The 18871-nt window shown below is 38.6% G+C and overlaps 1 protein-coding gene and 1 long non-coding RNA gene across 2 annotated transcripts in view; both read left to right on the top strand.

Annotated features, from left to right (window-relative positions):
- The window catches only part of VWCE (von Willebrand factor C and EGF domains), a 92156-nt gene extending 82862 nt beyond the window's left edge, over window positions 1–9294 (top strand). Inside the window, exons 28-31 of the mRNA XM_063437420.1 lie at window positions 3459–3563; window positions 5680–5803; window positions 6738–6914; window positions 7830–9294. Of these exons, the coding sequence (XP_063293490.1) occupies window positions 3459–3563; window positions 5680–5803; window positions 6738–6823 (315 nt within the window). The 3' untranslated portion in view covers window positions 6824–6914; window positions 7830–9294. The remainder of the gene's footprint in view (window positions 1–3458; window positions 3564–5679; window positions 5804–6737; window positions 6915–7829) is intronic.
- A 1013-nt stretch (window positions 9295–10307) lies between these two features.
- LOC134578262 (uncharacterized) lies at window positions 10308–12223 on the top strand. The gene is made up of 3 exons (XR_010086096.1): window positions 10308–11042; window positions 11477–11701; window positions 11769–12223. It is a non-coding gene; the product is annotated as an uncharacterized LOC134578262 (long non-coding RNA).
- The last annotated feature ends 6648 nt before the right edge of the window (window positions 12224–18871 follow it).

Consider the following 18871-nt stretch of genomic DNA (forward strand, 5'->3'; position numbering starts at 1 on the left):
AATCCAGACATTGATATGTTGGTACAATCCAGACATTGATATGTCTGTACAATCCAGACATCGATATGTAGGTACAATCCAGACATCGATATGTCGGTACAATCCAGACATCGATATGTCGGTACAATCCAGACATCGATATGTCGGTACAATCCAGACATCGATATGTAGGTACAATCCAGACATCGATATGTCGGTAAAATCCAGACATTGATATGTCGGTACAATCCAGACATTGATATGTCGGTACAATCCAGACATTGAAATGTCGGTACAATCCAGACATTGAAATGTCGGTACAATCCAGACATTGATATGTCGGTACAATCCAGACATCGATATGTCGGTACAATCCAGACATCGATATGTCGGTACAATCCAGACATCGATATGTCGGTACAATCCAGACATCGATATGTCGGTACAATCCAGACATCGATATGTCGGTACAATCCAGACATCGATATGTCGGTACAATCCAGACATCGATATGTCGGTACAATCCAGACATCGAAATGTCGGTACAATCCAGACATTGATATGTCGGTACAATCCAGACATTGATATGTCGGTACAATCCAGACATTGATATGTCGGTACAATCCAGACATCGATATGTCGGTACAATCCAGACATCGATATGTCGGTACAATCCAGACATTTATATGTCGGTACAATCCAGACATTTATATGTCGGTACAATCCAGACATTGATATGTCGGTACAATCCAGACATCGATATGTCGGTACAATCCAGACATCGATATGTCGGTACAATCCAGACATTGATATGTCGGTACAATCCAGACATCGATATGTCGGTACAATCCAGACATCGATATGTAGGTACAATCCAGACATTTATATGTCGGTACAATCCAGACATTGATATGTCGGTACAATCCAGACATCGATATGTCGGTACAATCCAGACATCGATATGTCGGTACAATCCAGACATTGATATGTCGGTACAATCCAGACATCGATATGTCGGTACAATCCAGACATCGATATGTCGGTACAATCCAGACATCGATATGTCGGTACAATCCAGACATCGATATGTCGGTACAATCCAGATATTGTTGTCACTTCACCTGAAAAGGATCTAAATTCCTCTCGCCTGCATGGCCCTGTGTTTAATTCCTGATTTTTGGTTCTTCTTTTGTCTCATCCCCCCATTGTACAATTTTCCCAAAGCTGTTCTGTTTAAACATGTGTCAGCAATCTTGAGATAGACAGCAATAGTATTGAAACATAGAAACATAGAAACATAGAATGTGACGGCAGATAAGAACCATTCGGCCCATCTAGTCTGCCCAGTTTTCTAAATACTTTCATTAGTCCCTGGCCTTATCTTATAGTTAGGATAGCCTTATGCCTATCCCACGCATGCTTAAACTCCTTTACTGTGTTAACCTCTACCACTTCAGCTGGAAGGCTATTCCATGCATCCACTACCCTCTCAGTAAAGTAATACTTCCTGATATTATTTTTAAACCTTTGTCCCTCTAATTTAAGACTATGTTCTCTTGTTGTGGTAGTTTTTCTTCGTTTAAATATAGTCTCCTCCTTTACTGTGTTGATTCCCTTTATGTATTTAAATGTTTCTATCATATCCCCCCTGTCTCGTCTTTCCTCCAAGCTATACATGTTAAGATCCTTTAACCTTTCCTGGTAAGTTTTATCCTGCAATCCATGAACCAGTTTAGTAGCCCTTCTTTGAACTCTCTCTAAGGTATCAATATCCTTCTGAAGATAGGGTCTCCAGTACTGTGTACAGTACTCCAAGTGAGGTCTCACCAGTGTTCTGTACAATGGCATGAGCACTTCCCTCTTTCTACTGCTAATACCTCTCCCTATACAACCAAGCATTCTGCTAGCATTTCCTGCTGCTCTATTACATTGTCTGCCTACCTTTAAGTCATCAGAAATAATCACCCCTAAATCCCTTTCCTCAGATGTTGAGGTTAGGACTCTATCAAATATTCTGTACTCTGCCCTTGGGTTTTTACGTCCAAGATGCATTATCTTGCACTTATCCACATTAAATGTCAGTTGCCACAACTCTGACCATTTTTCTAGTTTACCTAAATCGTTTTCCATTTGGCTTATCCCTCCTTGAACATCAACCCTATTGGAGCGTAATTGTTTCCTCACTGCTATCCTACAGTGAAAACCATTCTTGTCCCTTGTTTTTTTTTATCATTTTGGACTCATAAATACAGACAATATTCAATATTCTATGCAGAAACTATCTGAAGATCTTTTCCCTTTATACCAGGGATCAGTGTTATGTTCGAGAAGTGGACCAACGAAAGTCAATGTCTTTTGCAATGGTTGTGTAACTCTCTCCAGCCTCGTTAGAGATAGCAAGTTCTCTTCAGAGGTCCTCAGAATCCCCTTTGTTTATAGGGTGTTGTGAAGAGAAGACTCACAGGGAATGTTTTTTTTTTGTTGGACAGAACCCCTCGAACACACTTGATTGCGATCTAACTCCAGGGACATCTTGTGTCTAGCTCTGATTATCCTTGAGGTTCACATACCTAACCAACAAGGAATGTTGAACCAATGTTATATATTTGAAAAGTTTTTATTTTTTTTATTATTACATTTGTGTAAGATGTTACTTAATTTATCTATTGATAATCTGTTATTTGGTTTTAATTCAAATGACTGTAAGAATACAAATAACTGAAGCTTTCACAGACTTTCTGTTACCATTATATATATACGACATGTATAATATCACGTATGGCTTTAATCAAACATTTACTAACACAAACATTCCAAGTTGGCGTATTTTATTTTATAGCATGTTCTTGACCTCGTTTTTGATAATTATATTGTATATCGCTTGTATAGAAGCACTTTTTCTATTGCTGCTTATATACAAATGTGTAACTAAGCTACTATGACACAGAGTCTTTGGCCTTTGGACTATAACATACATTTATGACATAACTGTTAAAGGGGCAATCTTAGAATCATAACCAAAACATACCCATGAAAAGACTACGGGGGGCTTATAGACTATAGGTAGGTTCTCCAAGGTTCCCCGGAGCCCACTCTCCACTCGCTTAAATTGCTAATACAGAAATTCCTTTTAAACTGTTCACTAAAAGATATTTTGAACACACAGTAAACATTAGAAGTGACAAGTGAGCAGCGATGCCGAAATATAACTGGCTCCAAAACTACCGACACCAGCAGGAATGGGGTTGAATTGCAGACGGTGATACAACAGCACCTCAAATCCCTATTATGCCACTGTGTTCTGATGACATAACAACAAGTGTCTTGCAAAAATGTATAATGAAAAAAGCTGGAGTGTGGAATTTTAGCTTCATATTTGCAAGTCTATCAACTCACCACCACTCAATGATTAGTAAATACAGCCATTTTATGTTAAATTATTTCTTATCTCTCATCTATTTGTGTCTTTTCCAAACCAGAAAGGAAAGGTGCATTGCAGACGTGAATCCCGTTTTCCTGCTGGTGTGTGCTGCCAGGATTGTTCAATTCCCCAACTTATCTCCTGCTCTAAAGAAACCAACCAGGTAAAAGAATGGGTAAATCATAACCGCTACAGCCCACTGGAATGGTTATAGTGCCAGGGAGTGACAAGTTACTTGGGTCTTCAAGAATGGCCACTGCGGTATCCAGCCAATTATCCAATGAGAGACTGATAAAAGGAGCGCGCTGGTAGGTCAGTGAAAAGGGTTAAAAGCAGATAAAGTAAAAAAAACTACAAAAACATAAAAATCGAGGACAAGGATGCAGAATACAAAGGGTAGGAACTAGGCGGCTACTAGGCGGCTAGTAAGGAGATGATCTGTCTATAATTTCAGTAGCTAAGCCAGTTTACCAAACCAAAAGCCAGTAATGGATAAATTAAACAGAGAGGATTTAAAGCCAGAGCTTCAAAGTTAAAGGGTCACTCTAAGCCGCATCGCAACTTTGCATAGTTTTAATCGCGCTTAGATCACCCTGAGCAAATATTCAGCTCAGAGAGTGGCTTAGAATTGTAGATATTTGTAAAAATCACTGCAGCCTTAAGTCAGCCTCTCAGGCTATCAGTCAGATGGAATCCTCTGGGCTGGCCGGTATACTTTTTTCCACAAGTTGTGTGTGCAGTTTGTGCATGTTTGAGCTCTCTGTACTCCAGGGAGTTAGCCAAGCTGTGGATAACAGCCCTGCCACTCTGTGCACATAGCTCAGCTCGCTAAACAGTGAACTGGGATATGTGTATACTGATGGCAGCTACACTATGCTATCAGATTACAGAGAAATGATAAATGGAACTGCTCCTGTGGGATAACATATGCATCCCGGTATCCCTTTATTTTTCCATGGGCCACGATTTAATTTAAAGTCCCCCATCCCATACCCATGGATGTATATAGTATTATAGCCTCCTGTATGGTATAATAACTTTTCTTGTAGTATTAACCTCCCCTATAGTATTATAACCTGCTCTATCGTATTATAACCTCCCCTATAATATTATAATATACCCTATAGTATTATAACATCCCCTATAATATTATAATATCCCCTATAGTATTATAACCTCCCTTATTGTATTATAACTTCCCCTATAATATTATAATATCCCCTATAGTATTATAACCTCCCTTATTGTATTTTAACCTCCCCTATAGTAGTATAACTTCCCCTATAGTATTTTAATGTCCCCTATAGTATTATAACCTCCCCTATAGTATTATAACCTCCTCTATAATATTATTACCTCCCCTATAGTATTATAACCTTCCCTATAGTATTATAACCTCCCCTATAGTATTATAACCCCCTCTATAGTATTATAACCTCCCCCATAGTATTATAACTTCCCCTATAGTATTTTAATGTCCCCTATAGTATTATAACCTCCCCATAGTATTATAACCTCCTCTATAATATTATTACCTCCCCTATAGTATTATAACCTTCCCTATAGTATTATAACCTCCCCTATAGTATTATAACCTCCCCTATAGTATTATAACCTCCCCTATAGTATTATAATGTCCCCTATAGTATTATAACCTCCCCTATAGTATTATAACCTCCCCTATAGTATTATAACCTCCCCTATAGTATTATAATGTCCCCTATAGTATTATAACCTCCCCTACAGTATTATACCTTCCCTATAGTATTAAAATGTCCCCTATAGTATTATGACCCCCCCTACAGTATTATACCTTCCCTATAGTATTATAATGTCCCCTATAGTATTATAACCCCCCCCTACAGTATTATACCTTCCCTATAGTATTATAATGTCCCCTATAGTATTATAACCTCCCCTATAGTATTATAACCTCCCCTATAGTATTATAACCTCCCCCATAGTATTATAACCTCCCCTATAATATTATAGATTGGAAGCATTTGGTCCAGATGTCAGCCATCCGGTGGCGGGTTCTTACATTTTTTCCATGTAAAGTATTGAAAAGTGGCCTGGTTTAATAGGTTTACTATTGGAAATGAAAGAGTTAAAGTTTTACTTGATACTATATATAATTACAATATATAATATTGCATATTATTATAATTATTAAGGAAATGTTTAGTGCACTTTCTTATAGTAGTTACCATTTTCTACTCTGGACATATTATCTAGAACAAATTCTATGAGTCCATTAGAAAAAATGCGTTGTATTGCAGATACACTCAGAGGAGGGTGAGAACCAAGCAATGTGTAAATGCACAAATGTCATTCTTCAATGTCACTCCTGCACTCCTAAACCTGGATGCTACAGCGAGGGAACATCACAAAGCTCTGAGTCAGGTAGGTGTCTCTACTTTTTGTTGCTGTATATTTCTTAGCTAGGTTTATTCACTAAAGTCAAAAATGCCCCCAATTCAGATTAGCAAAATTAATTTAGAATCATCAGCCTATCTGTAGCTCCCCATGTAACAAAACGGAGTAAAAAAGGAGCATATCTTATTCCCTTTGTTTTGTGAATGGGCAGCTACTGACAGGCTGAGAGCGTTGACAGTGGTGCCCAGTCCGATTAAAGCCTGGCCTGGAACCATTAAAGAACGGTAAACGAGAAGCACATGACCCCAGGGACATTGAAGGAGGTGCGGTAGATCAGCGCTGGGAACTTCACTGTATTTTTGCAGGTTTTACTGCAAATTATGAGGGGGACTTTCTCGACAGTGCCCAATAGGGTATATTACACTGGAACAGTCCCCCCCTCAAAATGGTTATAGTAACCCTTTAATTCACAAAAGTGCTTGAAATCTGCACTTTTATGAATTGGTACGCTAATACGCTAATGAAAATGGCTTTTTAAATATATTCATCTTTGTCCCAAATGTCTGAGTTCCCACAGGACAGTCCTTACTAAGGAACTCTGTCACTTACGAGTTCTTCTCTAGTGTCCCACTATTGGAAGTGCAGAAACAAATCCCCTAATAAATGTGACTAAAGAGTATTGTTATACACATGTCTATTTTGTCCCACAGCTTCAGCAGAGCTACACCTGGGTAGCCCTGGCTGTTAGTCTTGGTTAGGGTTTTGATAGCAGCAATAAGCATATTGAAAATGTCTAACATGCAGACCACCTTGTGGTGAAATTATTAAGTTGTGTGCCCAAAAAATTTACAAACAACTAAAACAACAGATGAATAAAAGGTGGATATATTTTGAAGGACATTGGTGAGCATCAATATTAGTTTTAAGATCTATTACTAACCAATTCTTAATTGTACACCAGAACTAGTTGACCAGAAGTATTTAGACTGGATTCCACTTATACTTGGATATGGGGGGAAATTCAAAGATGTGGATCTTAACCCATGAGGCCTTCATTATCCAAAGCAGCAAAATGGAGGAGTCTTCATACATTCGAACTGTCTTCTTCTGATCTCAGTTCTTTCACATCAATCAGAAGGTAAGTCTCATTTGGTTCTTTTTAGAGCTTACTGTTGTCTTGTGCAGATTTTGGTCTACCTTTTAATTATAATAATTCATTAAACAGTGTTGGTGACAAACAAACATCTATTTTTATAATTTGCAGTCTAATAGCATGGACCTCTCCAGCTCCACCAGAGAATTTCTATATAGTTTGTAATGAGCAACTTTATATCCTCTGGGTATTAAACACATTGTAGTGAGACCAAACATAATAATACTCGCCACTGTTTATGTTAATGCAAAATTTACTCTTGTGCATCAGCTATGTATCGCAAGTAGAGTATCTACTCTGGTCACAGTAATTATGAGAAATCATGTTTCCACAATTCTCCCATAATTCCTACCTCAACATGCAAATTAGCACATACAGGCATTATGTTTCAGACTTAATTCTGCATTTCCTAAAGTCACCCTTAGCAATAGAACCCTGCTTTACATAGAGCTTTATCTACCAAAACATGGATTGTGATCCAAAAAGGCCAATGATCAGAACCAATCATGAGATGCTCATTTGCATGTTGAGCTGGTGAGTTATGGATAAACTGTGAAAATATAATTTTTTTTTGGAAGTACTGAGCCCAAGGTGGACTTCTACCAAAGTTCTATTTGAGATGTAGTTGGTGCTCAAAATAGATTTTGAAACCTGAGAATGTATAGATGATTTTTGTTTTACTATAATACTGAGCTTTTATCAAATGTCTAGCCTGTCCCTTCTCCCTCCATCAATTCTAAAAAATACATTAATATCAAAGACTATCAAACTGAACTCAAGATGGATCCATTTGATGAAGATTTAGAAAAGTAAAACAATTCACATCAAGATTTTTTTAGATTCTCCAGTTATTACAATTGCACTGGTGGATTTTATTTTCATCTTTATTTTTATCCCTAGAGGCTGAGATAATGACTATACAAGAGCTACCATGGCCTCATCTCACTGTTAACCTTTCCTTGTACCAAATATGGACTTCAGTCCAATAATATACTAAAGAAGATATATATATATCTACAGAATCTGAAATTGAAAGTCAAGAGATTTTTAAAGTGATTCAATGTTGCATTTTGTTTAATTGGACAACTCCAGAGCCTTTACAAAGTAGTTTGGCTACTCAACTGATGGCCAACATAATCCTATGACAAATACAACAAGCTGCTACGTGACATGATGAAGAACTGCCAGTTAAAAAGCCAACTCCTCATGTCATATCTGAACTTGGATTTGGGATATACAGCCTCTACACTGCTCCATTCCAATGAAGAGTCATTTATGGTTGGTTAAAAGGGATTTTGTCCTGAAACATTAGAGAGACAGTTCTAATACATGGTTGAGTCATCTAGGCCATTCAATATGAGGCTAATTTTTATACTTTGTGGTTGATTTTAACTCGCTGTGTATAGGAACTTATTTTATTTGATCTAAATAGCTTATTTGCCAATAGCAAACTGGTCCAATCATTCTCTGGTGAAAATCACAGAACGATTACCTCATGTTTTCATTAAATTGTACTCTGGAGACTCAGGAGTGAAACTCAGTGAAACATACAATGTCAGATCTGCTCAACCTTTTGACCAAGTTAGTAGCAGAATGAATGCCTACACTTTTCTGCTGTGTAGGGAACATGACATTCAACCACAACCGCAGACATATGGATGGATGAAGATCAATTACAAAAAGCTTTACCTTAAGTAATTATTTTTTTTGTAAATGCTTAAACTTTTAAAAGTTTAAATATTTCAACTTTTATAATCATATGAACCATTCACAAAGACCTCCACTTTGAGCAGCAACTTAATAGACCAGTGATCTTCAAATCTGAGGTCAAGAATCACCAACAACCTAGGTTTTATCTGTATCCTTATTGAACCGAACTGGATAGTCAATATTTGTGGGGGATCTTAAGAATTGTTTTTAGAATCTAATGCTAAATTCTCTTCGATGTACAGTTATGTGTTTAACAAATGTTGCAATTCATTTTTAATGCCATACATATTTCTAAAGGCATTTGTAGAACTTTCCACACCAAACGTGTGCCTCGGATCTCGATCTTATATTAACATAAACTTTAACATAAACTTTCAAATGTGTTTTACATATGTAGCAGGAAGTGATTGTTACACAATATGGAATCTAAATTGCTATTTTAAGATAGTCAGTGACAACGGCTAGGAGAACGAGGAAGGAGGAACTAGAAATGTTAAACACACAGCTGGCGGGATTAGACCATTTACTCCAGTTAAATATTAATATTTCTAGTTCAAGTAGAAATGTTAATTTTTAGCTGGAGAAATTAAAATGATTTATGTGAATCCTAGACTATGTCATCTTCAGCCTGATCCAATTCCAGCCTCTTAGCATGCTTAAAGCAACACTCTAGGCACCAGCACCACTTTTTCTTAATGTAGCGGATATGTTATCTGGAGTTCATCACTCTGTTCATTGTTAAGCAGGTTTCAAAAGGTCTAACAGTAAGCGAGGGTCCCCAGCAGCTTGGCCGCTGTCTGTTGCTTGGGCTAGTGCTGAGGCATTAGCCCACAGCTCTGGGTGCCTGTGATTGGCTGAGAATGTCAACTGACTGCTCTCAGCCTATCACAGTCACCCATTGTTGGTATGAATTGGTATGGCTAAGGCAAAGGGTAGTCTCCACCGTAGCCATACATCCAGTGGAACTGACAAACTAATTTCCTGGGCTATTTACTAAACTGAGAATTCAAAGTAAATTTCAAATGTAAGGGCAGAGCAGTTATTGGTGTAATACTAAACCGGAACAACACAAGGGGACTCCAGGCACTATACCTGCTTTAATGAGATGTAGTGGTTATGGTGCATAGTGTGTCCCCTTTAATTTAGCTCTTACCAGCTTCTCATATTGCCATCCATATGGAGAGGAGAGGCACAGAACAATCTATTAAAAAGAGATAAAGCACAGTTTTTGCTAACATTGTGCTATAGTAAGTGAGATGTTTGGATGATACACTGCTGGCCAGTACAGAGTTCTTTTTCTGAAGTTCTGATTTGTTTGTTAGAATCTATTGTTATGTGTAGATCAGAGATTCTTTTAGAGGTACTCCATGTTATTCAATATTATTTTGAACAATGACAAATGTAATTTATCATTTTCATGACAGATACGAGTGCTTCACAATTATTATATTCATTGACACTTATTGCCCTTCTTCATATCTGTAAAACAAACCACGTGGCAGTGTAGCAAGATGTTCAGTAAATATATTACAATATAATAGAAAGAGCAGATATGGTAAGCTTGCTGGTTTGGTGAGAGCCCATTGCAAATTGTTCATATTTGTGTGGATTGCGTAGTGGATGTAGTGTATGTATAGTGAATGCAGAGTGCGTGCTTGTGTAGTGGATGTAGTGTGTATAGTGAATGCAGAGTGCATGTTTGTGTAAGAATGTAGTGTATGTATAGTGAATGCAGAGTGTGTGTTTGTGTAAGGATGTAGTCTATGTATAGTGAATGCAGAGTGTGTGTTTGCGTAGTGGATGTAGTGTATGTATAGTGAATGCAGAGTGCGTGTTTGTGTAGTGGATGTAGTGCGTGTTTGTGTAGTGGATGGAGTGTGTGTATAGTGAATGCAGAGTGCGTGTATATTGTATGCAGAGTATGTGTTTTTGTAGTGTATGTAGTGTGTGTATAGTGAATGCACAGTGCATGTTTGTGTAGTGGATGTAGTGTGTGTATAGTGAATGCAGAGTGCTTGTTTGTGTAGTGTGTGTATAGTGAATGCAGATTGTGTGTTTGTGTAGTGGATGGAGTGTGTGTATAGTGAATGCAGAGTGTGTGTTTGTGTAGTGAAACTAGTGTATGTATAGTGAATGCAGAGTGTGTGTTTGTGTAGTGGATGGAGTGTGTGTATAGTGAATGTAGAGTGTGTGTTTGTGTAGTTAAAGTAGTGTGTGTATAGTGAATGCAGAGTGTGTGTTTGTGTAGTGAGAGTAGTGTGTGTATAGTGACTGCATAGTGTATGTTTGTGTAAGGATGTAGTGTGTATAGTGAATGCAGAGTATGTGTTTGTGTAGTGGATGTAGTGTGTGTATAGTGAATGCAGAGTGCGTGTTTGTGTAGTGGATGTAGTGTATGTTTGTGTAAGGATGTAGTTACATAGTTACATAGTTAGATAGCTGAAAAGAGACTTGCGTCCATCAAGTTCAGCCTTCCTCACACCTGTTTTTTGCTGTTGATCCAAAAGAGAAGAAAAAAAAAAAAAAAAACCCCAGTTTGAAGCACAATTTTGCAACAAGCTAGGACAAAAAATTCCTTCTTGACCCCAGAATGGCAGTCAGATTTATCCTTTCATCAAGCAGTTATTACCCTACATTGAAAGATTATATCCTTGAATATTCTGTCTTTGCAAGTATGCATCTAGTAGCTGTTTGAACATCTGTATGGACTCTGATAAAACCACTTCTTCAGGCAGAGAATTCCACATCCTGATTGTTCTTACAGTAAAAAAACCTTTCCTTTGCCTTAGACATATTGGATGCAAAGTTTGTTTGTGTAGTGGATGTAGTGTGTATAGTGAATGCAGAGTGTGTGTTTGTGTAGTGAGAGTAGTGTGTGTATAGTGACTGCATAGTGTATGTTTGTGTAAGGATGTAGTCCTTGTATATTGGATGCAAAGTTTGTTTGTGTAGTGGATGTAGTGTGTATAGTGAATGCAGAGTATGTGTTTGTGTAGTGGATGTAGTGTGTGTATAGTGAATGCAGAGTGCGTGTTTGTGTAGTGGATGTAGTGTGTGTTTGTGTAAGGATGTAGTCTGTGTATATTGGATGCAGAGTTTGTTTGTGTAGTGCATGTAGTGTGTGTATAGTGAATGCAGAATGTGGGTTTGTGTAGGGATACATTGTGTGTAAATGTTGTGTAAAATAGGGTCTGCGTTCTGTGGGGGGAGGGGGAAAGCATTTTTGTTTTATTTTATTCCCTTCTCCCTGCTTCTTACCTGTAGCCAGGGAGGGGGAAATCACATTCCCTGGTGGTCTGGTAGCATGGTGGAGGGAGCCCGCCGCTCTACACTGCAGAGGGGGCCTAGCCAGTGCCATCTTCATCTGACAGCAGCTCCTCTTTCTCTAACTCTAGTGAGCCTTGCCTGTGTGCCTGGTAGAGTGTTGCCATGGTAACCCGTGAAAAATGCTCTGACGGTCGCTGGGATTCGAGAGTTAAAGTTAAGACGGAGTGTGCTGGGCACTCTCTGCAGTGAACAGGGAGCAGGGGGCCCGCAGGTGCAAACATAAATATATATATATAGTAATAATCACTCTATAAACGTGCACATAGGGAATGTGGGGCCCGGGACTCCCAGAGCAGTCCGGGCACCCCGGGTCTACCTGGCCCATGACAACTGTCATGATTGTCATTTCCTGATGGCGGCCCTGAGCTGAGCTGCTAACCTTCAGGCATCCCAACTAACAGCCAGTAATCTTTATTGTTGACCATAGTTATGATTGTAAATATGTACGAAGTCGGCCATGATTTAAACCTCCAACCTTTTTACCTTTGCGCTCCTTATTTGAAGGGTTATTTAAGGTATTTGATGTCTGCAGCACCTGTGGTTTGTGACTTGGGTTGAATATATCCAGCCACAACGCTATTTAATGCTACAGTCAGTATCTGAAAGACGTCAGAATCTCACTTCGTATTGTGCTTTAATGTTATTGGTTGAGTTAACATGTTTTGGACAGAATGTGTCACTAAAATATACTAATTTATTATTATTATTATTATTATTATTATTTAATCTTCCATTAGCTATGATAGCATCTTATAATATAATATTATTTACTGTAGTGTGAATTGTCAGAAATATAAATTGAAATTTTAGGCGTAATATAGCCAAACTGGTGAATTTAATAAAATTGAATTCACGATGAGTTTGCATTTCATTTACATTGAATTTCCATCAATTCATGACGTGTATGATCACTCTGTCAGCAGGCTGGAAACAAAATCGCACGGTCCCTGTTCACTTAACAAACAGAACAGTGAAAACTACTCCCTGTGTCTGGAGGGGGTATAATTAATGAAGTACCTTTTGATGAGTAACACGGGTATATCTTTTTTGTTCCTTCGCGACCATACATGAACACTGGAACCAGCATATATCATTGTTCAAATTATTATTTATATCTACATAATACAAAAAAAAAAAAAAACATGGCCAGTATGTTATACCTTGTATAGGCCTCATCCCATTGTTACTGTTGGTAGATGGCATTTTTTTGAACATAGGGTATAATAACACGATTACATTTATTTGATCAAAGGGATAGTAAAGCGTATCTATAGTGGTGCCTTTGTTTTTACCAGCTTATCTCTGTATGTCTATGTTTTAGTATTTTTATGGCCTTCTGGAACACAATCCGATGGTAATCTCAAGACACAAGTCTTATCACTTACAGTATTGTTAGTCTTTTAGTTGGTTCTGTTTTTTTTTTTTTCTTCTTTTGAATATGAAGAGGTAACACAGGCCATTTATTGGTAACTAATGTGTTTCACCATATAAAGAATTAGGTTACCGTTTAAACCGCGTGAGCTAGCAGACGTATTGGTACTATTATAACTAAATGAATAAACATCAAACGTAAATTTAGCTCACATGGCTATATTTTTTAAGGCACACATTTTGTCTTTTATTTGCATAGGGCTTGACGGTGCAGAAGTTGGAAATGTGTGTGCTGCTTGTGTAAAATTAATTAAAGGACTCATCAGTCAGACACACACATCAGGCACAATGTGTCAGCTAAGTGTGCTATACTGGGTGGATTCTATAATAAGGATCTATAGCTTAGCATGTGCATTTGGTATGTGTGTTCTCTGCATATGAAGCCGTTCCTATTATCAGATGATCTAATGATCGGAACTATAGATGGGGTTTAACTGTATATCCCATAGCACTTGCTGTAGGAAGGTTTATGAGATAAAAGACCAGAATGAGAGGCCCCTGATTGATGGAGCCTCCTGGTATTAGAGAGGCTGCCGCTACTGCTGGTCTGTGGAATGGCGGCAGCAATAAGAACTTTTTTATTGTACTGTTTTTTGCATATATTGTCCGTGTTCTATTCAATCATTAAAAGGAATGGATCAAACTCAGCCTTTAACTATAATAGCTGTATTAGCTTTAACTAGTAATAGCACTGCTAACTGATTTTATACTGAGAATATAAACATTCCAAATAGAGACAGACAATGCTCCAACCACAGCCAATAGAATGAAGAACTCATATATGTCTCCAAAAACTGACAGCCCAAGCATACATCACCTTGCAAGTTAACATACCATGAAGAGCATCATTTTTGGTTGTTTTTTTGTTTTGTTTTGCTTTGTTTTTAAGAGTTGCCAGTAGTCAGAATTTATTTTGTAAACAACACAAATGCAAACTGAGAATGCAAAAATGTTATATAATATATATATTACATGATTTATAAAATGTAGATTACGAAATAACCAACACTATTGCTGACTTTCTTGAGTATCTGTACTCCCAATGATACATTTTTTATTAATATATATATTTGTTTTGCAATAAATAAGAGTATTTCCTTTAAGATGTGTTTATTTTAATGAATTAAATATGTTTTGCTAATTTCCTTTGACATAATATGTGTATTATTTTGTCTTTTTTGGCCACTAAATCTACGTACTTGTCTTATACACAGCAGAATCTGATTACGCTTTGAATTATGAAGAATGGTGAGAGCTCTCAGACCCCAGCGGCAGTGTTGTGATGATTTTATTAACAGATCATTCTAAACATGCTGTTTAAACGTCAGCTCTAACTTACAAATGGTGTCCGTATGATTGATCAACTTAAAGACTGCTATAATCACCAAAAACAATCATGCTCCTGCAATCTAATTGCCCAATTCTCTGCCATTTAGGAGTCAAATCACTTTTGTTTTCACATCTTTAATCTATATTTTCCCATTTTCATTTCACAAATCACAAAAACATGACATCATATGTAGACATACAAATAGACTCTAATGACCAGTAGTTACATTTCATATACATTTAATTTAAAAACCCACTTCTTCATAAAAGCGTATCAATTAAACTGTTAATAGCTCCCAACTGATTCCTCTTCTGCAACTGTCACTAGTCTAATTCTATCCTTACCGTTTGTGTCACTTTACCCCACTCCCTCTAGCATGTAAGCTCTCTGTTCCTGTGTGTCCAACTTGTCTTGTTACAACTACATATCCGTTCGGCCACCCATGGTAAAGCGCTGCGGAATTTGATGGCGCTATATAAATAATAACATTGTAACGGATCACCTGGCACCCCGACTTGGTACCTCCGTTAATGGATGCTCCTAGTGCTTCCTGAGGACTCCAAGCACTCTGGCAGACACCACAATCACCGAACCGATGCAGCATATGAACCTTCTCAAGCATAGGAATGCTGTAGACCATTGAATAGGAACCATACGAATAGGCTTGTACTCCTAGCAGTCAACTGGAACAGCATGCAATAAATCCTTCCCCCCAATAATGAGACGACACATCACTTTGAGGGTAAAACAGGAACTCTGGACTGGCTCATCCAGCCTGGCTTTTATTACAAAAATACACAAACAGTCCCCACCCAGGGGGAGGCATAAAATACCCAATCACATACATGGTTCAGCCCACACATCTCCTCCCCTTAGATAATACTTAACCCAATTATACAGTACACACTTTTCCCCAATTCCTGGATGTACCCCAAATACATATGATACACCCCTAAAACAGGTATCCCCTGATAGCCCTGATCTGGGTGAGCAACATACTCAAAAATCACCCAGATCGGACCAGGGGTTCGGGAGTTATGAGCAGGCAAAGTTTTGACCGACCGCATGGGTAAAGTATCCGAAAACAGTTCCATGTATTTTGGCCCTGCGGTTGGTCACAGAAAAGTGAATGAAACAGACGAATTGCCTGGGTTATAGAGACTAAGGGGAATTCGCATGAATCCCCTAGTTCGTGAGTTTCTTTCTACCGAACGGCGGGCCGTTCGGTAGTTTCCCCACGAAATCCTGGAAGTCTGGAGGTCTCAGCGGTGCTTGCCTAGTCGAGTGTCCGTTTTCAGTTCCAGACACTCGACGGCAAAACACCGCTGTTCGGTAGTTTAAGATGCCCGCCGCCACGTGTTCGGCTCCCGAATGGCGGCCACCCAGAGGACACAGACCACACTGCACTGATTGCCAATTACCCGTTTGCAACATTGTTGCAAACGGTAATTGGAGGCACACTCATTCCTGGGTGGTCTGGTTGTTCGGTAGTTTCACTCAATATACTGAATGGAGTGATTCTACCGAACAATCAGATGAATGCTGCATACAAATCACCCAGGATAAACTTAACACATAAATACATATATAATATTGCAGGCAGTACACTAGAGTATGCTTCACAGTCTTAAAGGGACAGTAGTCCCAAAAGTCCCAATGTGTCCATAGATGCTGTTAAAAGGGCCATTAGCAGCAATATACAGTATAACAAGCCCAAATATAAATCTTTAAATGTACCAGTTTTCCAGGGGCCATAGTCAGCGGGTAAGAGGCAGGCAGCCAGACCCCTCCAATGTCCAGTGGCGAGGTGGGTTCCGCCACAAACATAATAATAATAATATCACTGACGCCAGTCTCACATTCCGAGACTCTCAACTCGATGCCAGTTATTTAATTCATTAAACTTATATATGCGGTTCGAAGATTATATTGTTACTATTTTACGTTGACGAACCTTAATTATGATTTCCTGACCTGTGCCTATACATAACAAATGTCACCCACACCCCCTTTAAGGTCTGACTCATTTGCAAGGGGACTCCCTCCCGCCCCCTCTTAGAATAGGCTTGATATACCCCCTCAGCAATACGATAGTCTGGAGGTGTACTAGAACATACCTTTAGGCAAAGAGCCAAGAATATACCAGGCTGCCTATGCAGCCTCAACACTAGATAGATCATTCCCCTGCAATTTCACTGCTCAATTCACTGTCATTTAGGAGTTAAATCACTTTGTTTCTGTTTATGCAGTTCTAGCCACACCTCCCCTGGCTATGATTGACAGAGCCAGCATGAAAAAAAAACTGGTTTCACTTTCAAACAGATGTAATTTACCTTAAATAATTGTATCTCAATCTCTAAATTGAACTTTAATCACATACAGGAGGCTCTTGCAGGGTCTAGCAAGCTATTAACATAGCAGGGGATAAGAAAATCTTAATTAAACAGAACTTGCAATAAAGAATAAATAGGGCTCTCTTTACAGGAAGTGTTTATGGAAGGCTGTGCAAGTCACATGCAGGGAGGTGTGACTAGGGTTCATAAACAAAGGGATTTAACTCCTAAATGGCAGAGGATTGAGCAGTGAGGCTGCAGGGGCATGTTCTATACACCAAAACTGCTTCATTAAGCTAAAGTTGTTCAGGTGACTATAGTGTCCCTTTAATGTTACCACGAAGGACAGCCCACTTTCCAGAAAATCCCACTGGACTCTGTTAAATGCCTTTTCGTCATCTAATGTCAGAGCCAAGAGGGGAAAACCTTCTCTAGAGACCATATCTGAAAGGTCTATGAGTCTCCTGATATTATATACCGGGGATCTACTTGCAACAAACCCAACTTGATCTTGGTGAACAATTATAGGTAGAATATTACTTATTCTCGATGCAATAACAAATTAATATATTTTAATGTTGACATTTAATAATTAAATGGGCCTGTAGTTTGTGAACGACTCTTGATTTTTTTTTGCTTTGGGATTGGCACTATGTGGATTTTCAGCATCTCACTATGTTTTTATAAAGTAATTAAAAACATCTGTAAGGGCTCCTGCTAAGTTGATTTCTAATAGTTGGTAAAAACAGTTACAGTTATTTTGTTTTCAGCTTTTTAATAGCCATGGTAACTTCATTCATAGAAATGGGTTTGTTTAATTTAATCAATTGATCCTCAGAAATCTTTGGAAAGTTTAATTAAGAAAAAAAAAATCTGACATTTTAACTGCGGGTTAAATTACTTTTTGTTTCTGTTTATGCAGCCCTTGCTACACCTCGATAAGCTGTTATCCATGCATGCACACAGTCCCAATCTCAGTTACCCAAACATGCACAGCCATATACACATTCATTTACCCATGCAAGCACACAGTCACAAACACTGTCATTAACCCATTTGCACACTAACATGCAATAATCTACCCACACATGCACATAGTCATGTACACTGCCATTTTATCCATGCATGCATAGTTCGTTTGACAATACACATAGGGCTATATACACTGCCATTTACATATGTGTACAAATCAGGGCCGGATTTAGATGAAAAGAGGCCCTAGGCTATTCCACTTATGAGGCCCTTTCACCTCCCATTTTTAAGTTTGTAAATTACATGAGAGACAATAAAATTTCTCATTACTGTGATATAATACTCATTACTGTGATATAATTTCTCATTACTGTGATATATACTTTCATCATTACTGTGATATAAATCAATATGTTAAATGAAACATGTTGTGATTTGTACTAACCTTTATAAAAAATGTGGCACGGATAATAAATTTAAAAAAAGTCGTGATGAAGAGAGGGAGGGTGATTGTGAGAGGGAGGGGGGTGATGAGGAGAAGGGGGTGGTGATTAAAAAAAATTACCTTAAATCCCTGGTAGTCCAGTGGGGGCTGCCTGGTGGTCCGGTGGGGTCCCTGGTGGTCCGGTGGCCCTCATTTCCGGTCTGCAGCTCCGCAGAGCTGCAGACTATGGATCTCGCGAGACAACGCTCTGATTGGGCAGTGCACGCGAGATGCAGACCGCAGGTCTCGGCGATGGTGGCAGGAGGGGCATTGCAGTCTGCCCCGGGCCCCCCCCTTAGTACGCCACTGGTCATATCATAAGCGTAGAATTTCTCCTTATTTTCGGATCAGTGTT

This window comes from Pelobates fuscus, chromosome 12, assembly GCF_036172605.1.
Source record: "Pelobates fuscus isolate aPelFus1 chromosome 12, aPelFus1.pri, whole genome shotgun sequence".
Classification (NCBI taxonomy): domain Eukaryota; kingdom Metazoa; phylum Chordata; class Amphibia; order Anura; family Pelobatidae; genus Pelobates; species Pelobates fuscus.